The sequence below is a fragment of the Ruditapes philippinarum genome, unplaced genomic scaffold (genome assembly GCF_026571515.1).
Source record: "Ruditapes philippinarum isolate M1 unplaced genomic scaffold, ASM2657151v2 ctg1220_1_1_1_1, whole genome shotgun sequence".
Classification (NCBI taxonomy): Eukaryota; Metazoa; Mollusca; class Bivalvia; order Venerida; family Veneridae; genus Ruditapes; species Ruditapes philippinarum.
The window spans coordinates 71,754-99,677 of NW_026858808.1; the positions used below are offsets into that span (position 1 = coordinate 71,754).

The window sequence follows — 27,924 nt, forward strand, 5'->3', positions numbered from 1 at the left end:
ACACTTTAACCCCCCCCCCCAAAAGCTAAGATTATTATTAGATAATTAGACCTTTTTTTAAGATATTTAGCGTTGTTTATGGGACTTTTACCAAGTTTGCTCAAATAATAACGCAGAGATAAAATTTGTCCCGCTCTGGAGGTCCCAAGTTTTCTTTTAATGTATAATTTTAAAAGTAAAAACTTAAAAATCATCTTCTCAGTAAACGAAGAGCTATATCTTAGATATTGACATAAAACATCATCTTATTGATCCCTACCAAGTTTGGTCAAATGAAATACTTGGCACTTTCCCGGGGGTCATGAGCATTCTATTATATGAATAATATTAGTAAACATAAAAAATCGTTTCTTTTTTTCTAAAAATCAAGGTAGCTAGAACTTTGCTATTTGACATGAATTAGCATGTAATCGAAGTTTGTTCAAATTGTGACCTTGGAGTCTAAATTGGGCTTTCTTTGATGTGGATGATGAGCTGCAATTTTTTATAGTAGGAACTTCTTTCTCTGAAAGCGCAATGGCTAGATACGGCTTAGATATTTGACATGTAACAGTATCATGTAGACCATGGATGAACTTTATACCAAAATAGCCTTTCTCTTGGAACACTGATGTCTAATTTGACCCCCTCCCGAGAGTCATAAGACTTACGTTCATGCTCGAAAACATGTATTCTTTTAAATATTCAATGCAGCGGTTTAAACCAAATCACAGTGGTGTAGAAACGGTATTTTCTATACGGATTAGATACAGAAATACGGTTGTAATCCAAAATTTCTAAATAGTTTATATATTTATCTATTTAAATTTGATATAGTTCGCCTCCTAATTAACTTAGAGGTCAAATGTTTTCATTGTGTAATATTCCTACTATTAATATTTTGTTATAAAAGCATGCCGTTAATGGGTGCATGGAAGTGTTCAGTTATGAATTTTTGAAGAACAAAAATAATGACAAATACGATATATGGTCTGAACATGCTGAAACTGAATTAGTAAGTTATACAAGTTGGAGGTTAGCTAGTTTAAAATGTATTTTATCATATAAATGTAACTAAATGTAACATTGTTACCCCAAAATATAAATGATCATCTTCTAGTTATGACCAATATGTGAAATATGAAAACTTGGTAACTAGTCGGTGTCCCGAGAAGACTTTCCGACTTTTTAGGTTCCTAAGACTTTGACCTTTGACATAAATACCCCAAATCCATTAGGGGACATTTAGTAGATAAAGCTAATCAATTTGTGAAATATAAAGATTTAGCGATAAATGTTTTTCAAGATAATGAGCGGAAACCATTCTGACATTTGAGGTCCCTTTGACCGTGATCTTTAAATTAGTGACCCCAAAATCAATAAGAGTCATTTACTCTATATGACAAATCAGTATGTGAAATATAAAGAATTCGTGATAAAGATAAATAGTTTTCAAGTTAATGAGCGGAAACAATTCTGATAGACATATATTTTATTTAGTTGATTTTCAATGTGATTTCACTTTCACTTATACACATCATACATGTTATCTAAGAGAATATCAACTTCTGTGTCATACCTAATCCCCTTAATTTAAATTTTCACAACTGCGCATATCTTAAACAGACATTCATTATTCAGCTCACGTTTCAAAACACTTTTTGTACAACCAGAAAATAAACTTCATTTGAAATTTAAGATAAACAAATCTAATTGCACAAAAGTCGGACAGTTACCTGATAAAAAAGCTAAATTCAAATTAGAATTTAATTACACTGTCCTGGGTCTTTCAAATTTTGAAAGACCGTGGAAGCACTTACTACTGAAAATATTAGACGTTTCACGTTGATTAATTTACAATGTTATCAATGGATAGGTGTATATTTCTTTGTTTCCTCTGGATTTATGCAGTTTTTGGTAAGATTATAAATAATCAACTCGGTAAAAGATTAATTTGAAAATGTCAGTTACATTACATTTAACACTACGAAAAGTGGTTCCGTTTTTCATCTTTGAATTTGAGTAAAATTGTTTTCTGATTAGCGTTTTACTATTTCATGTTTAAAAATAAAGGTACAGTAAAATATTTCCAAGAACTGTTTTATGACCGAGTGAAACATGTACCGATATTTTACTGCTCCTTTTACTTCTGAACACCTCGCCAATTATTCCTTATTATAGCTTATCCGGAGACTGATGGAAATAGCCAATAAGTTGCCATGGTTCGCAGGTCAGGTATTATTATTTCCCCGCCATTTGAATAATCTTACACAGCTGCAAAAGACCTCTCGTATGCTTTTTATAGAAGCACACTTGTGTAAACTTGGTCGGACAGTAACTGACTCATGTCAGTCAGAACCGTTAAACTGTTAATCAAAATATTTCCATACTTAAAGCTAGTTCTAATTGTTCTTTTGATCTGGTCGGAAGATCGCTACTGTGCCGTAGATAGGAGATATTGCCAATACGCAAAACTGTGCAATATATTAGCTCGTAGTACGGTTTGCTGGACTGGGGGGGGGGGGGGGTGATACAGTCCAGAATCGCAGGCCTTAATCCGTTGGTGATGTCTAATGTCGTTTTAAGATGTATTGTTTTTGTGTACTTTGTTCTTCGTAATTCTAAAGTAACGAGTGAGTATAAAAAATAGTCACAGATAATATATATGCCAAAATCTCAAAAGTGGCGAGAATAGGGTAATGAACGAGACGTGCCAACATATGACAGATATTATTACTTTTATCGAAGGGAGAAAAAATTACAGCTGCATATACATGTAGTCCATAACCAGTGTTTATCGGTAGTTTAACATCCGTTTTGTATCCTAGTTTGGGGACCTTTCTGTTGAAAATGTGTCAATACATATACATGCACAGTGCGTTAACTGGAGTGCAGGTATTAGTTACCCATTGATTGGCTCTTTTTTGCTGGGGTTTACATATTGTGACGGCAGAGAAAGGTAAAGCGACAGAAAGATCATATTCAGATGTTCGTTCATTGGTTCCTTTTTGCCGGGGTTTCATATTGTGACAACAGGGATCATGTTTTTATGTTTGACTATGATACAAAAGAGAAAGAACATCAAAACACTCGGCAATCTGATTTATACTCGGGGGGGCTACGCCCACTCGTACAAATCAGATAGCCTCGTGTTTCGATGCTCTTTCTATTATTTTCTTCTTTGTGTATAATGATAAAAAATAAGGAGGCTTTAGAATTATACATAAACAAGAATCTTTCAAACAGCCTGTCCTTACATTTGTTTACCTGAAATTGAGGAAAATTAAGGTTAAACTAGTTTACAAGACTGATATAATGTAAAAGGGAAGTCAGTTTTGTACGTGCTTATACATATGTACATTGAAAAACAGACATGTTGAAATTTTCGACATTGACATTATGACCTTAAATTATTTTTATTAAATTTGGTACAGACAAATGATGATTTCCTTGAAATAAAAGTCGGCTGTGGTTCCGTTCGGTGTTGGTTCTTCTAATCATTTTTTGCATTGAAACAATCTATTTTTCAACCTCACGGAAGGAATAGCCTTTTCTGAAATGTTAGTGTAAAGAATATAAAGCACGAAATTTAGACTTTAAACGACTTATTTAAAGAAGGGGGGGGGGGGTGGGCTTTCAATTGTGTTTCTTTAAATTATTTAAAGCTGTTTTTGGTGCAGATGAATTTATCACTCTTTTGAAAATTCTCTCTCAATATTAACTGCTTCAACTGGAAAAACAATAATGAACAAGGTTAGTCCTTTATGTGTGTTTTAAATCATCGTACTGCTATGTTACTTGGTGTTGATTTCAATTTTGTTTGTGTATCAGAGATTAAATAATCTGTTATTTCAAAACTTTTCCAATTGCTTATCTTTACAATTCACTTAATGATTGATAATCTTCATACGATTGCATTATTGATAACTTTCATGTTCATGATATTTTTTATTTTCAGATTTCAGTTTTTTACTGCACAAATTATTTATGCATATACATACGGAAGCGTCCTGGTGCCAAATTAATGTGTTCTATAAAAATTGAAAACTCCTACGTAGGAGATAGAAAAGCCTAATTAGGAGTTTATAACTCCTACGTAGGACTTTATAAGTCCTAATCAGGAGTTTATAACTCCTACGTAGTACTTTATAAGTCCTACGTAGGAGATAAAAAAGTCTGTTTGGAGTTTATAACTCCTTTTAAACTCCTACGTAGGACTTTTTAACTCCTACGTAGGACTTTGTAACTCCTACGTAGGAGATAAAAAAAGCCTAATAAGAGTTTATAACTCCTACGTAGGACTTTTAAACTCATACGTAGGACTTTTTAACTCCTACGTAGGACCTTGTAACTCCTATGTAGGACTTTGTTACTCCTATGTAGGAGATAAAAAAGCCTAATTAGGAGTTTATAGCTCATACGTAGGATTTATAACTCCTACGTAGAGGAACACTTATAAAGTCCAACGTAGGAGTTACAAACTCCTACGTAGGACTTTTAAAGCACTACGTACGACTTTAAAACTCCTAATTAGGTTTTTTTTTATCTCCTACGTAGGCGTTTTAAAGTCCTACGTTGGAGTTATAAAGTCCTAATTAGGCTTTTTAAACTCCTACGTAGGAGTTATAAAGTCCTACGTAGCAGTATGTAATAAAGTCCTATGTAGGACAAATAAAGTCCTACGTAGGACTTATAAAGTCATAAGTAGGAGTTATAAACTCCTAGTTAGGCTTTTTTTATCTCCTACGTAGGAGTTATAAAGTCCTACTTAGGAGTTTAAAAGTCCTACGTAGAAACTATCTTTTTTTAAAGAACATGTTAAATTTGCAATAGGACGTATATACATACTACATATAGAGATATACATTTAAAGAAGAACACTTTTTTAAAGGTTCTACAAAAATCATGAAAAGGTAATTCAATAGTATCTTTCCAATATTGTAAAACGTTATTAATGTCAGACCTATTTTTAATGGAGCATCAGAAAAAAGATTCCTATTCAGAGGAAATTACATAACATTATCAGAGAACTTCTTTAAGATAAAGGACAACTTCTAATATAACGTCGATAATTAATTTGCTTCCAGGTTCTGGCGCTAAGCGGTCGCCCTCTGTCGGTGCCCGTGACCCGCTCTGAAGACCCTGTCAGGCTGGGAGTTTGACTGGGGCGGTACATTAATCTGTCAAACGGTAACGGCCATATGCTCAAGGGAAACAACTCTTCCTTCAACATTGATGTTCAAATTAGAATTGTACCTCTTGTTATGAATACTTTATAAGGAAAATATTAAAATAAACCAAAAAAAAAAACCAAAGGTCATAAAAGGTTTTCTAGAGAAAAAGAAAGTGGATGCAGTACCAGTGGATCAAGCCTTAATTAATGATCCTAAAATATTTAGTCTTGACAAGGCAGGAAAAAGACATATTCGCCCCATAAATTTTGAAACCGTAAATCCCTAGTTTTCTATATATGTTTTTTAACTTCTTTTGCAATACATTATTGTGTTCTCAAAATAAGAGTGACATAACTTTTAAATAGTTTGACACTTGGATCTGAGATCTTTGATTTGCATTGATGAAGATTTAAGTGTGCATTGCCTAGAATAATATCTGTTAAAATTCAACTGCGTGTTGGTATTTGTACATTTTGAATTTATCCATGATTTAATATCTGCCCAGTATCATGTGGTTAACTTTATACTGAAACATTTTCTCTAGAAGTAGAGTATGTATTTGCTCTAAGAATGTAATAATAAATTTGTCTTCATTCCTGCGTTTGAATATTAGTTAATGAGCGGAAACAATTCTGATAGACATATATTTTATTTAGTTGAGTTTCAATGTGATTTCACTTTCACTTATACACATCATACATGTTATCTAAGAGAATATCAACTTCTGTGTCATACCTAATCCCCTTAATTTAAATTTTCACAACTGCGCATATCTTAAACAGACATTCATTATTCAGCTCACGTTTCAAAACACTTTTTGTACAACCAGAAAATAAACTTCATTTGAAATTTAAGATAAACAAATCTAATTGCACAAAAGTCGGACAGTTACCTGATAAAAAAGCTAAATTCAAATTAGAATTTAATTACACTGTCCTGGGTCTTTCAAATTTTGAAAGACCCTGGAAGCACTAACTACTGATAATATTAGACGTTTCACGTTGATTAATTTTACAGTGGTATCAATGGAAAGGTGTATATTTCTTTGTTTCCTCTGGATTTATGCAGTTTTTGGTAAGATTATAAATAATCAACTCGGTAAAAGATTAATTTGAAAATGTCAGTTACATTACATTTAACACTACGAAAAGTGGTTCCGTTTTTCATCTTTGAACTTGAGTAAAATTGTTTTCTGATTAGCGTTTCACTATTTCATGTTTAAAAATAAAGGTACAGTAAAATATTTCCAAGAACTGTTTTATGACCGAGTGAAACATGTACCGATATTTTACTGCTCCTTTTACTTCTGAACACCTCGCCAATTATTCCTTATTATAGCTTATCCGGAGACTGATGGAAATAGCCAATAAGTTGCCATGGTTCGCAGGTCAGGTATTATTATTTCCCCGCCATTTGAATAATCTTACACAGCTGCAAAAGACCTCTCGTATGCTTTTTATAGAAGCACACTTGTGTAAACTTGGTCGGACAGTAACTGACTCATGTCAGTCAGAACCGTTAAACTGTTAATCAAAATATTTCCATACGTAAAGCTAGTTCTAATTGTTCTTTTGATCTGGTCGGAAGATCGCTACTGTGCCGTAGATAGGAGATATTGCCAATACGCAAAACTGTGCAATATATTAGCTCGTAGTACGGTTTGCTGGACTGGGGGGGGGGGGGGGGTGATACAGTCCAGAATCGCAGGCCTTAATCCGTTGGTGATGTCTAATGTCGTTTTAAGATGTATTGTTTTTGTGTACTTTGTTCTTCGTAATTCTAAAGTAACGAGTGAGTATAAAAAATAGTCACAGATAATATATATGCCAAAATCTCAAAAGTGGCGAGAATAGGGTAATGAACGAGACGTGCCAACATATGACAGATATTATTACTTTTATCGAAGGGAGAAAAAATTACAGCTGCATATACATGTAGTCCATAACCAGTGTTTATCGGTAGTTTAACACCCGTTTTGTATCAAAGTTTGGGGACCTTTCTGTTGAAAATGTGTCAATACATATACATGCACAGTGCGTTAACTGGAGTGCAGGTATTAGTTACCCATTGATTGGCTCTTTTTTGCTGGGGTTTACATATTGTGACGGCAGAGAAAGGTAAAGCGACAGAAAGATCATATTCAGATGTTCGTTCATTGGTTCCTTTTTGCCGGGGTTTCATATTGTGACAACAGGGATCATGTTTTTATGTTTGACTATGATACAAAAGAGAAAGAACATCAAAACACTCGGCAATCTGATTTATACTCGGGGGGCTACGCCCACTCGTACAAATCAGATAGCCTCGTGTTTCGATGCTCTTTCTATTATTTTCTTCTTTGTGTATAATGATAAAAAATAAGGAGGCTTTAGAATTATACATAAACAAGAATCTTTCAAACAGCCTGTCCTTACATTTGTTTACCTGAAATTGAGGAAAATTAAGGTTAAACTAGTTTACAAGACTGATATAATGTAAAAGGGCAGTCAGTTTTGTACGTGCTTATACATATGTACATTGAAAAACAGACATGTTGAAATTTTCGACATTGACATTATGACCTTAAATTATTTTTATTAAATTTGGTACAGACAAATGATGATTTCCTTGAAATAAAAGTCGGCTGTGGTTCCGTTCGGTGTTGGTTCTTCTAATCATTTTTTGCATTGAAACAATCTATTTTTCAACCTCACGGAAGGATTAGCCTTTTCTGAAATGTTAGTGTAAAGAATATAAAGCACGAAATTTAGACTTTAAACGACTTATTTAAAGAAGGGGGGGTGGGCTTTCAATTGTGTTTCTTTAAATTATTTAAAGCTGTTTTTGGTGCAGATGAATTTATCACTCTTTTGAAAATTCTCTCTCAATATTAACTGCTTCAACTGGAAAAACTATAATGAACAAGGTTAGTCCTTTATGTGTGTTTTAAATCATCGTACTGCTATGTTACTTGGTGTTGATTTCAATTTTGTTTGTGTATCAGAGATTAAATAATCTGTTATTTCAAAACTTTTCCAATTGCTTATCTTTACAATTCACTTAATGATTGATAATCTTCATACGATTGCATTATTGATAACTTTCATGTTCATGATATTTTTTATTTTCAGATTTCAGTTTTTTACTGCACAAATTATTTATGCATATACATACGGAAGCGTCCTGGTGCCAAATTAATGTGTTCCATAAAAATTGAAAACTCCTACGTAGGAGATAGAAAAGCCTAATTAGGAGTTTATAACTCCTACGTAGGACTTTATAAGTCCTAATCAGGAGTTTATAACTCCTACGTAGTACTTTATAAGTCCTACGTAGGAGATAAAAAAAGTCTGTTTGGAGTTTATAACTCCTTTTAAACTCCTACGTAGGACTTTTTAACTCCTACGTAGGACTTTGTAACTCCTACGTAGGAGATAAAAAAAGCCTAATTAGGAGTTTATAACTCCTACGTAGGACTTTTAAACTCATACGTAGGACTTTTTAACTCCTACGTAGGACCTTGTAACTCCTATGTAGGACTTTGTTACTCCTATGTAGGAGATAAAAAAGCCTAATTAGGAGTTTATAGCTCATACGTAGGATTTATAACTCCTACGTAGAGGAACACTTATAAAGTCCAACGTAGGAGTTACAAACTCCTACGTAGGACTTTTAAAGCACTACGTACGACTTTAAAACTCCTAATTAGGTTTTTTTTATCTCCTACGTAGGCGTTTTAAAGTCCTACGTTGGAGTTATAAAGTTCTAATTAGGCTTTTTAAACTCCTACGTAGGAGTTATAAAGTCCTACGTAGCAGTATGTAATAAAGTCCTATGTAGGACAAATAAAGTCCTACGTAGGACTTATAAAGTCATACGTAGGAGTTATAAACTCCTAATTAGGCTTTTTTTTTATCTCCTACGTAGGATTTATAAAGTCCTACTTAGGAGTTTAAAAGTCCTACGTAGAAACTATCTTTTTTTAAAGAACATGTTAAATTTGCAATAGGACGTATATACATACTACATATAGAGATATACATTTAAAGAAGAACACTTTTTTTAAAGGTTCTACAAAAATCATGAAAAGGTAATTCAATAGTATCTTTCCAATATTGTAAAACGTTATTAATGTCAGACCTATTTTTAATGGAGCATCAGAAAAAAGATTCCTATTCAGAGGAAATTACATTACATTATCAGAGAACTTCTTTAAGATAAAGGACAACTTCTAATATAACGTCGATAATTAATTTGCTTCCAGGTTCTGGCGCTAAGCGGTCGCCCTCTGTCGGTGCCCGTGACCCGCTCTGAAGACCCTGTCAGGCTGGGAGTTTGACTGGGGCGGTACATTAATCTGTCAAACGGTAACGGCCATATGCTCAAGGGAAACAACTCTTCCTTCAACATTGATGTTCAAAATTAGAATTGTACCTCTTGTTATGAATACTTTATAAGGAAAATATTAAAATAAACAAAAAAAAAACCAAAGGTCATAAAAGGTTTTCTAGAGAAAAAGAAAGTGGATGCAGTACCAGTGGATCAAGCCTTAATTAATGATCCTAAAATATTTAGTCTTGACAAGGCAGGAAAAAGACATATTCGCCCCATAAATTTTGAAACCGTAAATCCCTAGTTTTCTATATATGTTTTTTAACTTCTTTTGCAATACATTATTGTGTTCTCAAAATAAGAGTGACATAACTTTTAAATAGTTTGACACTTGGATCTGAGATCTTTGATTTTGCTAAATATGATGAGATTATAGTGTTTTGCAGCCTAGAATTTAATATCTGTTAAAATTCTAACTGCGTGTGGTATTTTGTTACATTTGAATTTATCCATATTTAATTATCTGCAGTATCATGGGTTAACTTTTATACTGAAACGAATTTCTTCTCATATGAATGTAGAGTTATGTATTTCTCTAAGGAAATGTAATAATAAATGTCTCCTCGATTTCCTGTCGTCTTGAATATTGATTATTTTATCATTTAAAGCTGACCATGTGGGTCATTTTGCCTCTTTGTTGGAGCTGGTTCGCCTAAATATTGATTTAAAAAATCACTTATCTAGCACACTGTTATGTTTTGATACTGTAGAAAACTTAGAAAACTTATTAAATAAATCATCTAATTACCACAAATTAACTTTACTGTCAAAAAGGTATCCAAAATAATGCCGTAATTTACACATCTTGGAAAACAAACAGTAGAAACATTGATTTTAAACACAGAGTTTATCAAACAGGAAGTGAGCAAAATTCACTCCAATTCCTAGGGTACTGCATGTTTATACAACTGTATGAGACCAGTAAAAAATCCTTCCAAAATTACTTTGCACTGTCCGATGTTTATTTTTCAATAATTGGTATTACTTGATAAAAAAGGTACACATCAGTAACAAAATTAAAGTATTAAGTATTGTATATTAGTATCCTTCTTATCCATGACAATTTCAGAGACATTATGAAAGTCTCTAAATTTATCACTCGGAGAAACTCATTTTCGTAATTCCAAATAACAACATTTCTTTTTATTTTACCAGGTCCTCACTTCCATAGGAATTTAAAGAAGAAGTTTGTATAGCTTGAATTGTTTCTATATTAGGAATTGACAAACTAAGAATGAGGTGGTAAACACATTTTCCAGAATACTCCGGATTTATGTTCAGTTTGAATCATACACCGATCTGCGATATGATTTAATCACATTAATATAGCATAGACTATGTTATCAATATGATTATATTTACTGTCTACAAAATTCATAAAGAAATATTCCATTACAAAAGTGCAAACCGTTGCTAATGTTGGAATACGTGTCAATATGACTGGGTTTTCAGATTATCAGTAATGACGACTAATTATTTTTTTGTCGCCCATTATCCCCCTCAAACCATAACGCTGCCTCCACCAATTCGACATCGCTCCAACAAGCAATTATCCTTAAAACACTCACTTTGTTGACGAAAAACGCCTTCTTTACCCGCTCAACGATCAGATCTTTTTAAAAGGACACTCGTCGCTAAACAATACTCTTGCCTACTTGGCGCAAGTCAAACGTTAATGACGTTAAGCTCAGTCACCGATAATAAATAATCTGGCCAAGGTATAGTCGCCTGGCCCTGATTTAGTTTACATATTTGCTAAAAGATGTAACATAGATGTTCCGGTCTTGAAGTGGATTAAACGATAGACACTTTAAAGTAAGACTTGGTTCAACTTTTTCTCAAGACCACCAACAAGAACAAGGTGTTCCTCAAGGAAGCATACTTTCTGTTACACTTTTTGGCCTTAAAATAAACAGTATTGCTAGCGCTCTTACACCAGACGTAGATTGTTCTCTATATGTAGACGATTTCTTATCTGCTATCGATCGAAAAGTATGAGAACAATTGAACGGCAACTTCAACAAAAATTTAGATAAAATTCAGAAGTGGGCAATAGAAAATGGGTTTAAATTTTCAAAGTCAAAAACTCAATGTGTTCATTTCTGCCGATTGCGAAAACAACATAATGACCCTGAACTTTACATATCTGGTTCTAAAATTCCAGTAGTTGATAAAGCTAAGTTTCTAGGAATTTATATTTGATAAAAAACTTTTCTTTTATACCACATATTAAACATTTGAAAACTAAATGCCAAAAAGCTTTAAATTTACTTAAGGTTTTATCAAGTACAAATTGGGGATCAAATTCTTCCACATTACTGAAATTATACAGAAGTCTTATCCGATCAAAATTAGATTATGGTTTCTGTAGTATATGGGTCCGCAAGAAAAATCATATCTTCAAATGCTAGATACCATACATCACCAGGGTTTACGTTTAGCTTTAGGTGCTTTTCCCACTTCACCTGTAGAAAGTCTATATGCGGAAGCTGGGGAACCATTGCTTTATCTTCGTCGTAAAAAACTATCACTTCAATATGCAACTAAAATTTCATCTAATAGGAAAAATCCAGCTAAAAATATTATTTTCAAACCAAGTTATACTGAAAAATTTGTTAACAAACCAAAGGAAATTAAACCATTACGCCTTCGTTTAAAAGATGATTTAGATAAACTTAAAATTAATCCAGACAGTATCCTTCAAAATGATGATGAGGATGTTCCACCTTGGACTTATAATTCCCCGGAAATAAATATTAACCTTTCAAATATAAAAAAGGCATCAAATTCACCTGAATAGTTCAAAGAGAAGTTTCTAGCAATTAAGGAAGAACATGATGAAGATTTTATACATATTTATACGGACGGTTCAAAAGAAGGTTGCAAAGTAGGTACGGCTGTGTTTGAAAATAATTTACATCTAGTATGAGGTTACCAGATAATGCATCAATTTTTACTGCTGAAGCAAAAGCTATCGATTTAGCATTGTCATACATAGCACGGCATACCCACGATAAATTTGTGATATTTTCTGACTCGCTTTCTGTTTTAATATCCATTAAAAATAAAAAAATCTGACAATATCATGGTAAAGAAACTTCTTTTGCGATTTCATGATATACTAAAAACAAAATATGTTAAATTATATTGGATTCCAAGCCATGTAGGAATACGAGGAAATGAAAAAGTAGATGCTTTAGCTAAACAATCAATAAATTTTTCAAAAAACTGACTTATTGTTACCTGCTTGTGATTTTAGACCGGCCATAAATAAACTCGTATCATCTGAATGGAAAGCAAATTGGGACAATGCCGTTTTTAATAAAACTACACGATATAAACCCATCTCTTGATATGTCACCATCTCTATCTCTGTCAAACCGCCGTGATCAAAACAGTTCTTCTTCGATGCCGAATTGGACACACTAAAATTACCCACTCTTATCTCCTCACAAATGACAATGCCCCTTTCTGTGTAGGTTGTAATGAAAATTTTACTGTCAAGCATTTTCTTCTTGAATGTCATGATTTTTCACAGGCCCGTAATAGATTTTATTCTGTAAATTCACTCAAAGAACTTTCTAATACAATTCCATCAAAAAACATAATTGATTATTTAAAAGAGATAAACTTGTATTCTAGGATCTAATTGGCTCATTTCTATTGTCATTTACAATGTTTTACATATTATTTTAAGCCTTTTATAGCATTCGGTACGATATGGCCAGTTATGTGTTGACGTGCCGTAAAAATCCAAACAAACAAACTTGAAGTGGGGTCGTTATATTTGGCATACCTATACGCACACCATCATACGCTTCCAGATTGCTGAAAACGCTGCCGCAAATTGATAATTGTGTTGCAATGGCAGTTAATTTGTCTCTCACCGTCAATGGCACTTTTACCCGACGTGAGAACCTCATGAACTTCATCGTTTCCACGAAGCCATGGCATCTTGTTTAAGTGTCAAATTCAATTTGATGTGTGATGTTTCAGTGCGTAAAGGTTTATTGAGTCGAGACTTTGGATTCTTTCATGTGAGGAAGCTTTCCAGCTAGCTTACGGAATGTCGGTGGTTCTACTCAGGTGGCCGTTCGTGCCTGAAATAATGCACTGATGGGCACCTGAGGTCTTCCTCCACCAGTAAAGATGAAGCGTCGGGATATGACCTATACTGTGTCGATGTGACGTAAAACCCAAAGCAAACAAAAAAACAGTGATAAATAAAACAAGAAAAACGTATCACTCGATGTAAAAATACGTAGCCCATCGCTTCTTTTTTCTTTAAAAGAGAAGAAAACTTTGAGTTATGTTTTTGATACTTTGAATTGGTTTAGATTGCGATAAATAGATCGATCTTAAGTTTGAAAATTCGCTTGGGAAGCATGTGAACATCGACTGCGAAATCTGTATATTAACCAGAAGATTGTGGTACTTGGGACAGTTATTATATCTCAAACTGTACATTCCCAACACTTGCGGCTATGCTACTTGGCATTGGTGTTTAAAGATTCAATAAATGACATCTTTTTCATTTGCTTGTTTTTATCATTCACTTAATAATGTATCTTTATACGCTTGCTTCATGTATGTTTTTCACGTTTTTAACTTTCCTCCTTACATATTGATACAGTTATGATACGCTTTTGTTTAAATTATTCAGGTTCAAATGTTGATATATTGGTACCAGACAGCCTTGCTTACGGAAAAACATGTGAATGTGGCCGAGATCTAACATTATCTTGCAAGTTCAAGAATAAAACATTTGCCCTTGCTTGGATGAATCTAAACGATATTTCTCCAATTGCTCAATGTGTACGTAACGAATGTGACATTAACCCTAAATACATTGATCAATACAAGATATCATATGATGAAACAAATCATAACTTCAACTTGACAATTATAAAGTTAACCATGAAAGATACTGGAAGAAAGTTGGTGTGTTCAGATGGAACCAATACTGATTCAATGATTATTAGAGTCAGAGGTAAGAATTCTCTTCTGGTTAATATTTATTTACATAATTTTCAGGCGTTATTTGATATGGTTCGCCATGTGACTTCATCATATACAAGAAGCCAATATAATTGTAACACACAAAATACACAATTCAATACATGTGTTGTGACTCATAAGCTACTTTTACATCGAATAAATAGCAATGCTAAAATCTGTTTGATATTTGAAACTAACATTTTTGTCGTATCACTTTTAGTCATTATGCAAAATTTAAGCTAATTTAGCTGAAAAGATAGTTTTTAATAAATTTTACACCATGAAAGTAAAAAAAGTAACAGACACAAATTTGAATGAAAAAAATGATTTGCTTGCCAAATATTTAATATATCTGCTGTAGATAATGTAAATAAAAAAATATAATTTAAAAAAAATAAATAAAAACAAATTCGATGGAATGTTTTCATTATACATGCTCTGTTAGATAAGTTTATTGAGTGTATTTGTTTGTTTTGAGTGAATATTCTATATATTACACTTTAAACTGAGAAAATCGGAAAATTTACATGGGCACGTTGGATATATATACTGTGGGCGGTATAGATTTATCACACGGATAAAACCCAGTATCACACTGGTTAGCATTAAATAAATTGATGTGCATCATAGTAATTTCTACTTATGCAACACTCATAAATGCCAATGTAAACAGCCACAAATACATTATGTAGCATTATATAAATAACACATGGGTTTGTGGGCAACAGTAAAAATATCACCCGGACGAAAATACTGTTACCTGGGGCGTAGCAAGATATTCATACACAATATTAATAAATATCACTTTTAATACATTTTAATTACTTCTTTAGGCTATGCTTTTTTGCATAAATTGGTAAAACATGCTTATACTACTGATGCTTACAACAGGTTCCAACTTTTGACCTGTTGAAATATATGTTTCGTCTATTTAAACTGGATATAATGTAGATTCAGTACAGACCAAATACGCCTGTAAGTATTGCAAGGACCGACCAGTCGTCTTTGTCAGAAGTAAACTGGGGTCCATATATACAGTCAAACGTGTGTTTAAAGTTCATCTTCGATTAAATCTCCGATTAAATGCTACCATGTAGTCCAATACCACTATTTGACAATTTTTCATGGATAGAAATACAATAATCTCCGTAAAAAGACGACTTGTCTTTAAAGGCCATGTATGGTTTCCCTTTTGAATGGCCTTTATTCACAGGTTTGTATGCATACATGGCAGGCCAATTAGATGTGTCACATTTTGTTTGTAAAACAGCTCAAATTGATATATTTGAAACCTTTTGCATGAACCTATTATTTGAAGTAAAACGTACTTAAAGCTCTCGCTTGTCAAAATATTTTGACAACATCAGTACCCGTAAGCTGGCATTGTGAAACAATAAAGGCGAGTACGCAAATTAATGTTAGTGTATAGATAAACAGTAATATGAAAGAACGAAAGAAAGAAAGAAAGAAAGAAAGAAAGAAAGGGGACTTTTACGACCTTAAGAAATACTTTAAACGTCTTATAAGCGACGTGTTGATTAATTACCTTACTCCCTGCTGGTGAACGACATCGGGTCAAACATCTCAGACCTTATCCCTGACATTGAAAAAAATATTTAAATTTTCTTGAAAAGTAACACTTTTGTTAACGATCTGATTAACGCATAAAAAAACATCAACGTAAAATATGAAGAATTTGTTGTTATCAACATATTTAGAAATATATAAATAAAAAAGACTCTACAACCTGTAAACTTATGTTTGATATAATATATTTGGATATATAGTTTTTTGAATATATTCTAAATTATGACACATTGGAAGGAAAAGTGAAGATGTACAATGTAATTTAATTGAGCCGTGTCCATCACCACATACATTTTCCCGGCAAAGAATTGTGAAACATGAATCGCATACAAATCTATTTATAAGATGAATTTATATGAATTTATTACAGCTAGTATTAGAAATTTTAACAGAAAAAATCAATGTATGAATTTTTGCAATATTTGTTACAGATTACGAACCTCATCTTTTAGAAAATACAACAACTGGGATCATACAGGCGATCTCTGGCTGTATTACCAATGTCACGAAAGTTTCGTTTAAATGGATCAAGATATGTGTATGTTCCTTCTAATATCATAATAGTTTTATGTCAAGACTGTGATGCGAATTAAGTTAAAATTTATTTGTGATTTTATTTACATTTTTTTGAATGTTATATTCTACGTTGACAAATAAAATCGACAGGAATTACTAAAAATTGCCAAATGGCATTATTCAAATATTATACACAAGTTAGTACATATTGAATTGACTAGAGGCTATCCATGATGAAGTGATGAGATTTCATATGGTTATATTTTTAATAAATGTAAACTTTCCTTTACCCCTAGTTTGAGCACCCACCCTCCGGCCCTCTAGTCACTTCCTCTACACCCTTTACTTTTATAGGCATAATAATCAATCGTCTTCGTATTTTTCCTTGTTGGTTTCTATTATTTCCTATTCAGTGTTTTATTTGAATAACACACCCGCCCAGTCTGTGCTTTTCATTATGCCCTGTCCTGGTGTCCTGCTGGGATCCTTGTTTCTGAGTAATGTGTGTGTGTGGGGGGGGGGTGCGTTAATTGAATGCCACTATTGCTTGTTGATCTTGTATTTCATATTTTTCAGATGTATAAATTTACAGATGCATAATGAAATGTTCAAACAAAATCAGTTTATTCTTTTTGAATCATGAATATTTCAATTATTTTGCTCTTTACTAGCATTTTGAAAATATGTGTGAATAAGTTTTATAAAGCCAAGCCTTCAACATTTTAATTTGACCATGGTAGGCGACCTTGAGGGTATCTTAGTTTGACGATTTAAATGCCCTTTCCCGTCCCCGATCGGAATATCGGATAAAGATGGTCGTTGGAAGTTGTGTCTTGGAACAGCTTGGTTGCTTGAATGTTGCTCTCCGCTGTTGATTTCATAGTACACACATACCAATGCTCGTGTTTTTTCAGTCTTTTTTCACCAAATATTTAAAATATTCAGATAATCTATTTTGGCATGTGTCATATGTGTAAAGTTATACAAATACTAGTTATAATGTCTTTAAATTAACATAAGTTAGTAACATCATTTTCTGCATCGGAAACTAGTATCTACCTGTAGTACCTGTATGTATTTATGCTGGCTTATCTTGGTCTGAATGGGTGTAATCGATTATAGTTAAAAAGGTTTTGTTTAATTGCAAGTGAATATCCATAAGAAATACTATAAAATGTAACAGCTATTCAGCACATATAAAATCGTTCATTCATTGTAGGCGAGTAGCAAGCTCGAGAAAGAAATCACCCCAAAAATACAAAACGCATCTACAACAACTTGTTCGAATGATTCTGATTGCGGGAATGATCAACAAATACATTACTCAGAAGTTATTTCTGCCAAGGCCAGTGAAAATGGAAATTACTATCTGAAAATTATTGCGGATTACGGGAATGAAAAAATGGAGTCGTATCATACTGTTGAAAGATATATGCTAGAAGATAGAGGTGAATATTTACTTTGTTTCTTTCAATAGATTTCTGTGCAAATCAAGTCTTTGTAAACATTGATTGATAATAAATCTCGTAAATAATCATAATGATGAAACAGTTTTATTATGTAGATTTATTTCGAGCCGAATCGGACATTTCTGTTGTGTATCGTAAAGTATTGTTTAAATGAACATGTCTGTTCTCTTATTGTCTTATTTCAAAGTGAAGAAAATACATAATAAAAATATTTTGTTGATTATCTTTAAACTTTTTAAAACTGCAACAAAACATACGGATTCTTATATCCAAAGATTTGATGAAATTGTTGGTTCTTAGTTTATCTATATAAGATATTGCATCAAGTCACACTTTCATATCTTTCTCTGCATACTAACAATAATAAGTGATCGCATTAATTTGTTTTGAAACTACATGTATGTATTAATCTAAGTTGAACTGACGAGACTTGTTTTAGTGAGCTTGTATTCTGTTATGCGAGTATTACTAAAAGAACGATTTTATGTCAAAGTATCAATATCGACACAGCTAAATAGGGAGAGCAATAGATTTGAAATTCTGGTTCTGTGTTTCAGGATAAAATGATCCGTATTTTATTTTCATTGCTTTATGAAACTAAAATTTGTTGTATAATGCTATTACTAAATAGTACAACACAAAAAGTACAACACAAGATAGCTGGTTTGCACAGAAACAACTCTTTTAAGGATACAATGGACGAAAGACAAAACACAGGGTCTCTGGTTTGAGCTTCTGGGTGGCGAAATTACTTTATGATAATATGTCTTGGACACTGAGTGTTATGGTCATTTGTCTCTCACAATTGTTCAAGAAATCATGTGGAATATTACCTTGAAATTTGCAATAACTGTTTAATTATCCATGAAATCCGGTTCGTTACAGATAACAAAACAAACTTACAACCAAATGTGCCCTAAAAATAATGCTTGATTTAGTAGAAGAAGCGCATATGAAATATGTAAAGGCGGATTCACACATCAAAAGCAATAATAAGATAAATTACTTTAGTTGCTGATGAAAAAAGAATAAATGTGGTTGCTGTAGTTCTTTGTTGCCTTCTACCGATTCTTGCAGCATCTTTGTTATTCTTCTACGTACGTCGTAAAATAAAGTAAGTTTGGCCATTGTAATTTTCTATAAAATAATGTAATTATGATAAATATAAAACATGGATTATAAACGTACAAATTAGATATTTGCTAACATTTAAATATTCTAATAATAAATGTCTGTTTCTTTGTCTATTTCGGTTATAAATTGACCGATATACACACGCACGCACGTACGCATAAACAAAGATGAACACACGCATGCGCACATACACACACGCACCTTATGCAACAGTCCACAGAATAAACTTATTACGACCAATATAGCTGTCATTGGAACATTTGATTTATTTTTTAAATAATTTAAACGCATTTGTTAAATTATATTTTTAATATTGACAAATTTAATTTCAGAAACACTTTAATTTTCTTTCTCTGAATGATCCATCATCGTACTTAATTTGTAATTACATAAACGCTGTTATTACAGGATATTTAGTTATGCTTCTTAGCAAAAAGAAACAAAAATAAATGTTTAGAAATAAATAAATATTGTTTATTGTTCATCTTTCAAACAGTTTATACAGCTTGAAGCATTGTTTTAGGGACACATATTACAAGCAAAGAAAAGAAAATGTCAACGGTAATACTTTTTTCCCAGAAAAATACGTATGTTCTTTCACTACCTGCATGCATTTTAAATTTTGCTTTTTAAGAATGTTTACACATATTATCTACTACATTAAAGTAAAAATCATCAAATGTTTTACTTTGGCAATGTATAAATTTCAGTTTATACAAATACCCCGGTAGTAAATCTTGTTTTGTCATTACTTGATAACAAATCAATTTAGTCGAAAATGATATACAAGACCAATTACCTTATTTTTCAGAATTAGTTTAACAGACGAAATGTTCGATATGATAAGAAAAAGGACAACTGTTTATATGATTGTTATCTGCTATAAGGCATCGTAAGATGTAATGATTATTTTTGTTCTTTATCTTTCAGTTTCATTGTTTGATATAGAGGTAATAGAAAATGAGAAAATTTAGTTATGTGCTGTAAGTATCTAAAAAATAAGGAATTTTTAATAATTTTTCTTCTTAAAATTTACCTTTTTCAGAAGACATAATCTCTAAACACGACGAACAAAGCATACAGTTAGTTTCAAATAACAAAGACACACAACGACGATTTAAGGTCACTATATTTTAATTTCTTATTAGCTGACCTGAGCTATTTAAGGATCGTTGAATGTCCGTCGTCAGTCGTCCGTCCACATTAAAAAAATATTGTTCGTTAACACTCTAGCGGTAACATTTTTGCCTCAATCATCATTAAACTTTGTCAGGATGCTTGCCTATGAAATTGCTTGGATGAATTCGAATATGGGTCATCTCGGATGAAAAACTAGGTCACAGGAGCTTAAAATAGAAAAATTTTGTAAACACTATAATAGTGGCTACTGTTTCGATTGAAATATCCTGGAAATTGGTCTGAAAATTTGTTTTGATGGTTTCTAGGTAAAGTTCGAAAATGGGTCACCTGGGTTTAAAAAGAAGGTCACACAGCCCAAATATGGAAAAACCTTGTAAACACTCTAGTAGTGACAATTTTGACTCAATTGGCACCAAACTTGGTCAGGCTACTTGTCTAGGTAATTGCTCAGAAGAGTTCGAACATGGGTCATTTCGGATGAAAAACTAGGTCACAGGAGCTTAAAATAGGAAAATCATGTTTATACCCTTGTGGCTACTCTTTTGATTCAAATATCCTGGAAATTAGTCTGAATGTTTGTTTTGATGATTTCTAGGCCAAGTTCGAATATGGGTCAAAACAAGGTCACACAGTCAGAATTTGGAAAAACATTGTGAACACACTAGTGGTCACATTTTTGACTCAATTGTCATCATACTTGGTCAGGATGCTTGTTCTATATACTGTATCCTGTATAGTTTGAACATTGGTCATTTCGGATGAAAAACTAGGTCACAGGAGCTAAAAATATCAAAATCTTGTCAACACTCTAGTAGCTACTGTTTTGATCCAAATATCCTTGAAATTGGTCTGAAAGTTTGTTTTGATGATTTCTAGGTCAAGTTTGAATATGGGTCACCTGGGGTAAAAAACTAAGTGACACCGCCATATTATTGAAAAACATTGTTAACACTCTGGTGGTCATTTTTGACTCAATTATCACAGAATGCTTGTCTATGTTATTGGTCCGATGAGTTCGAACATGCTTCATCTCGGATGAAAAACTAGGTCACAGGAGCTTAAAATAGAAAAAATCTTGATAACACTCTAGTGGCTACTGTTTTAATTGAAATATCCTGATAATTAGTCTGAAAGTTTGTTTTGATGGGTTTTTAGGTCAAGTTCGAATATGGGTAACCTGGGGTTAAAAACTAGGTCACACTGCCCAAATATGAAAACAACCATTTTAACACTCTGGTGGTCACATTTGTGACTCAATTGTCATCAACTTTGGTCAGGATGCCTGTCTATGTTATTGATCTTATGAGTTTGAACATGGGTCATCTCGAATCAAAAAAATAGGTCACAGGAGGTAAAAATAGAAAAATCTTTAGTTGCTCTAGTGGCTTCTGTTTTGATTGAAATATCCTGGAAATTAGTCTGAAAGTTTTGATGATTTCTAGGTCAAGTTTATATATGGGTCACATGGAGTCCAAAACTAGGTCACACTGCTCAAATATGGAAAAAAACTTGTTAACACTCTAAGACACATTTTTGACTTAGTTGTCATCAAACTTAGACAGGATGCTTGTCTATGTAATTGCTGGGAGGATTTTGAATACGGGTCATCTCGGATAAAGAAAACTAGGTCACAGGAATTAAAAATAAAAAAATGTTGTACTCTAGTGGCTTTTGTTTTGACCTTGAAATTGGTCTGAATGTTTGTTTTAATAATTTGTAGGTCAAGTATGAATATGGGTCACCATGGGTCAAAAACAATGTGACACCGCCCAGATATGGAAAAACCTTGTTAACACTCTAGTGGTCACATTTTTGACTCAATTGTCATCAAACTTGGTCAGGATGCTTGTCTAGGTAATTGCTCGTTAGAGTTCGAACATGGGTTATCTCGGATGAAAAATTAGGTCACATGAGCGACCTAGGTCTATCTTGGCCCTCTTGTTTGTATTACTCACGACATACTCACTGGAAACCTACTATAACAATCGTTACACTGTTGCACGAAATTTAAGTTTGAGAACCAACATAATCGGATGGCTTCGTTCATAGCCGACTGGTTTCCATCTTCAATCGTCTATGAACGAAGCCATCCGATTATGTTGGTTCTCAAACTTAAGAGCGCTTCGCATTTTGCACACGGCAAAGCTGGGGCAAAGTTTAAATTTATGGAAAGATTTTGTAAATGGAGAGAAACGGCGATAATCTTGATGTTTATTTCAGCTGTTGCGTTGTTTATATTACCGTTGAAGTTTAAAATTGACAATCATCGTAAAGAATTATATCTTCTGTGTCGATGGACCAAAGGATTATGTGAACATATTGGAAATGGAATAAAATACATGGTGATTATGACGGTAGGGGTGCGGATTTTTTCCGGCGAACATTTTTATCTTGTGTATTATTATAGATGTTGAAATATGAATTTTTTCAAAACGGCTTATATTAAGTTTTTTTTTTGATATATATGATCAGTACATGTGCTGGAATTGACGAATATACATTTTATTTGGATTTTAAAGGCGTTTTGAGCTCCAAATCCCAAGTGACTGTGAAAAATGTTAGAAAGAAAGTAACTTAAAACCATGTGAAAATGTAAAATAATTGTTATATATAAATACCCAAGTTTATTGTAGAACATATATCTAATGGTTAATATGAGCTGTTTAATTGTGGCTTTAATATGCTTATAAGAAATAATTCTTTTTCATCTCTGAAATGATCATCAATCTTCAGAACTTTATATAGTGGAAATATATTAAACTTTCCCCCTGAACACTCATGTAGATGTTTATTCACCTTAAGAAAACGAAGTGACTCTGTATTAATTTGTTGTCTATGTAAATTTATTCGTAAGTTTAATCCATTTCTAGTTTGCCCAATATAAAATTGTTGACAATTTGGACAAATAATACTATATATTACATTTTTAGTTATACAGGTCATACTTTGTTTTACTGTGAAATGTTTGCCATTTGTAAACTGAATTGTGTTACCTTCGATAATTGAAGGACATGTCTTACACCTGGTTCTGTTACGTTTTGTTACAGACGGAATGTCCACTTTCATATCAAATCTGGAGGGTGATAAAATTTGTTTTAAGTTTTTCGGCTGTCTTTTACTGTTTATTATTCTTTTCTTTTGTAATATATTCTTCATTCATTTACTCTTTTGTAGAATTGTTTTACAAGAATTTATAACTGGGAACATGTTTGTATTTATGGGATTGTGTGTTGAAACGAAAGGGATAAAATTATGAACGGAAGTACAAGTGTCTTGACGATCAGTGGTATTGATGGGTCCCTTAGATATAGCCTGCTCTATTCCATGTTGTATCAGTACATCTGGATAATTCTGTTGTTTTAACTATAATTTCAATTCTAGTAGACGCTTTTCTTGTAAAAAATTCTGGAAACAAAGTGATCCCTCTTTATTTTTCACGATAGTAATAATTCTTGACGCTAAATTGAATAGTATGTTAACTTTAGTATGATTAGGATGACATGATCTAAAATCTAAATAGTTGTGTGTATCTGTAGGTTTACAGTATAAATCTGTAGAAATGTTATTTCCCGACTTCAAACAAGAATATCCAAAAAAGCCATCGCAGTTTCACTTTCATTATATGTGAATTGTATACTTTGATGCAAGTTATTAAGTTCGTTTAAAAAATCAGACGTGTCAATTTCTTTTGGTAGAATTAAAAAGCAATCGTCAAGAAATCTCTTCCAGTTAAGTCATTATTGTATTTAGTTATCATCCTTTCATAATGAGTTTCTTCTAAGTATCCGAGGACTAAGGTAGCGTAAGTTGGAGCGGTAATAGTACCCATAACTGCGCCTTTTTTTGAATATAGTATTTTCCGTCGAAGTAGAAAACTTTGTTGTATAAAATAAGTTGTAGCGATTTTATTATGAAATTATGTTGAAATCGTTTCTCTATCTTTTCTGGTATTTTTTCCATCCAGAATATCACAGCTTTCAATACAAGATCGTGGGGAATATTGGAATACAAGTTTACTACATCGAAAGTGACTAGTTTAGATTCATGATCTTCTATGTGTTCTAGCAAATATTTAAGAAAATCTAAATCATCTCTAATAAAAGCTAGGAACACTTTTTTATAGAGGTTTAAGAATTATGTCTAATAGTCGGCTGGGTCTTTGTGTTATGCTATTAGGTCCTCCACAAATAGGTCTAAAAGGTAAATCGTTAGGATCACAAACTTTCAGATATTCTGACTGTTGTTCGTTCAATGAATCAGCAATTGTTTTACTTTTTTGAATTTTTGGTTAACCTTAGAAATAACTTGTTGTGTGTCCAAAATTTGTTAGATAGTCAGACTCTTCTTTCTTAAGGCCATCACCGTATTTTCTAATAATGTCATGTAAAACATGTTAAGTTCTTAAATCTGGTCCTTCATCTGTTTCTTCGTAATAAATAGGATCATTTAATATAGATAAAATCTTCTCTTTGTAAAAAGTATTATTCATGCAAACAACAGCACCTCCTTTATCAGCCTCTTTAATTATCAATGCATTTTTATCTTTTAGAGTTTTAAGTGCTACGCGGTCATTACGAGATAAGTTATGTTTCACGTGGCTGTTATTTTCTAATGGATATTCCTTTAAAAGTTGAATAGCGTCTTCCAATGCTGTGTCATTACTTTTGGGAGGGTTCCATCCAGTCTTATTTCTTTGATGTCTGTATTTAGTTCTATTTTGTTTTCATTAGGGGTGGGAGTAAATCTAAGTCCTTTACGGAGTAAATTGATTTCGTTTTTTGATAATTCAGTATTAGATAAATTTATTACCTTTGGATTAATTACCCTGTTTTTCTGATTTATGCTATCTGCTTTCGGAAAGTTATTTCGTTGTCTACCATTACGTTTGTTTCCTTTACCGAGGTGTTTCTTTCTGACATGTTTTTACTCGTTTAGCTAATTCGTATAAAAGTACTTATTAGTAAAACAATTTTTGCATTAACTTCTATGATAAGTCAATGCTTTTAATTTTAAAGCAAATTTATTATCTCCCTTTATTTAGTCTATATAAAGGTTTATGTGTGTGTGTGTGTGTGTGTGCGTGTGTGCGTGTGTGTGTGTGTGTGTGTATTTGCGTTTATTTATACTCGCCACCGGTTGCCCATATGGGCGAGTTCTCCAGAAGAGTATTAGTCATTTTATTTTTTTGGAGGATAGTGCAATTACAGATACAGAAAGATGACCCAATTCCAGAAGCTTCTCCTGGTTCTTTAGCGTGCCAAGTGTTTAAGCACCCATACACGGGACCTCGATTTAAAGTCTCATCCGAAAGACTGATTAGTAATTTTAGTTGGCCAGCCCGGGAATCGAACCCACAATGTCGAGATTACAAGTCTCGCGCTCTTACCGATTGAGCTATGCGGGCTGGCTTATGAAGGTTTATGCAAGATCTTTACATTTATATAAGTAAATATTTTTCCATTTCCACATGGTTTCAAGTAAAACCTTTTCTGACATATTTTTTACTCGTTTAGCTCACTAATATTAAATAGTATTTATAAGTAATGGAAACGTTGTATCTACTTCTATAATTAGTCAATGTTTTGAATTTTAATACTTATTTATTACCTCTCTTTATAGAATATTTACCCTATGCATTTTTGTAGGAATTCAATACTTCTTATATAGAGAGTAAAAGAATAGCTCATTTACGGCGCAACGTCGTATTTTTACGTTTCGCACTTTTATAACGTTACGTCATTGTTATATTTGTTATGATTATATTATACGTTACTGTCTGAAGATATGTTAAAACATTCGAAAGCGCTAACAGAAATAAACGTATAAAAAATTAATGAACTTTGTACTCTGCATTTCCCAAAACATACTTTTTATGCCCCCACAAAGTGGGAGCATATAGCGTTGCACTTGTCCGTCCGTCCGTACGTCTGTCCGTCCGTACGTCCCGAAAACTTGTGAACGCAACTCCTCTCAAACCGGGTGGCAGAGTTTGATTAAACTTCCAGGGATGAACAACCTTAATGTGTAGATGGTAGTAAAGGAAGGAATTTCGCTGCGACCAAATTTAACAGAATTATGGCCCTTTGTTGATTTTTTCACTATATACTTTGCAGAAATTTTGTGAACGCAACTCCTCTTAAACCGGATGGCTGATTTTGCTTAAACGTCCATGGATGAACAACCTTAATGTGTAGATGGCAGTAAGGCAGTAAAGGAAGGAATTTTTGCTGCGGCCAAATTTAACAGAATTATGGCCCTTTGTTGATTTTGTCACTATATACCATATATATGTTATCAGTGGGGGCATCCGTGTCCTTTGGACACAGTTCTAGTTTTATACATGAGATCCACACAAGGAATCGAACTTCTTTTATATATATATTTCTATCTTTCCTTTACTAATGCTTTTATCTAGTTATATGATGTAAATGATTTCAATATGGTATAAGGGCTAATATTATAGACGTTATAAAATCAATGTAAGAAAGTGTAAGGCCCATAATAAAATATCAAAACATTGAAATGTTTAGAGTTTACATGTGTGTTGGGCGCCATTGAAGCAAAATATTGGTCTCATGTTTTATTTGGAATGTATCTAAATCATATACAATACTTTTGTTCTTAATTGCTTTAAAGGAGCTGTTTTGCGGTGTTTAAAACTGTTTTTACTTTTATATGGAGGTAATATTGTTATCTTGCTTAAAACAGAAGACAGTTTACATAAAAGCTTGTTGTTATTAGAAAATTACTCTTTACTCTTTTTACTGGTATTGTTAATTTGCTTGATTTTTTTTTCAAATAATAATAATTTAGTTTTTTTTACATGTCATTTCTTTTAATTTTGTAACTATGTCAAATCCATCTAAACTTGTTTGTATAAATTATGTTTACTTTGTTCATGTAAATATTAACAAAACTAATAATGTACTTGTAAATTAAAATGTTTATGTTTAATTACAAGACCCTTTTTACAAAACTTTGACATGAACGTTAAAAATGTTTATGCCAATTAACTGTTTGACTTGACTTGATATATATCTTGTTTATAGATCTTTTTACACTTTCCTTCTTATTTTCTTAACCTTAAATTCGAGCTTTTCGTATTACAATTGTACAAAATATTGGTCATGATTTTACATAAAAGTGGATCAATCTTTGACATTACTTATTTCGATAAACATAAATGTGTAGTTATAAGTAATAAACACTTTTTTAAACTCATGTAAATGTTGTTTTTTTTTTGTTTATCAAACTTGTTTATGTTATTATAAATCAGAGGCAGAATCATATTAAAAGTTAAAATAGTATTATTAATTACAGAAAGTCAACTCAAATTATTTCATATAGGCGTGTTTGACCTGATCAAGAAGAACAATACAAAACGCTCTTAAAATAAAACAATTTTGATTCTTTAAACATAAATGGAGTGCATGTACTCTATCATCCTATAAAGTTTCAAGTCCACTTTTACAATATAGGAAAAATGACACAAATCATAAAGTACAGAGTACCAAATTTAGTGCATGAGTTGTATATTTGAGAAATGGCCGGATTAA

At 32.5% G+C, this 27,924-nt stretch overlaps 1 protein-coding gene and 1 long non-coding RNA gene across 3 annotated transcripts; both read left to right on the forward strand.

Annotated features, from left to right (window-relative positions):
• The first annotated feature begins 1,688 nt into the window (after positions 1 to 1,688).
• LOC132754331 (uncharacterized) lies at positions 1,689 to 23,761 on the forward strand. 2 transcript variants are annotated; one of them, XM_060744950.1, is made up of 8 exons: positions 1,689 to 1,896; positions 14,188 to 14,514; positions 16,541 to 16,647; positions 17,845 to 18,073; positions 19,106 to 19,208; positions 19,725 to 19,789; positions 20,159 to 20,211; positions 22,589 to 23,761. In XM_060744950.1, the coding sequence occupies exons 1-7, from the start codon at positions 1,839 to 1,841 to the stop codon at positions 20,200 to 20,202; spliced, it is 933 nt and encodes a 310-aa protein (XP_060600933.1). In that variant the 5' UTR covers positions 1,689 to 1,838; the 3' UTR covers positions 20,203 to 20,211; positions 22,589 to 23,761. The 2 variants fall into 2 exon arrangements, with proteins under 2 accessions (XP_060600933.1, XP_060600934.1); XM_060744951.1 differs by lacking the exon at positions 1,689 to 1,896 and adding an exon at positions 6,072 to 6,227.
• A 695-nt stretch (positions 23,762 to 24,456) lies between these two features.
• On the forward strand, positions 24,457 to 27,595 carry LOC132754333 (uncharacterized). The gene is made up of 2 exons (XR_009629070.1): positions 24,457 to 25,420; positions 25,785 to 27,595. It is a non-coding gene; the product is annotated as an uncharacterized LOC132754333 (long non-coding RNA).
• Positions 27,596 to 27,924: the final 329 nt, after the last annotated feature.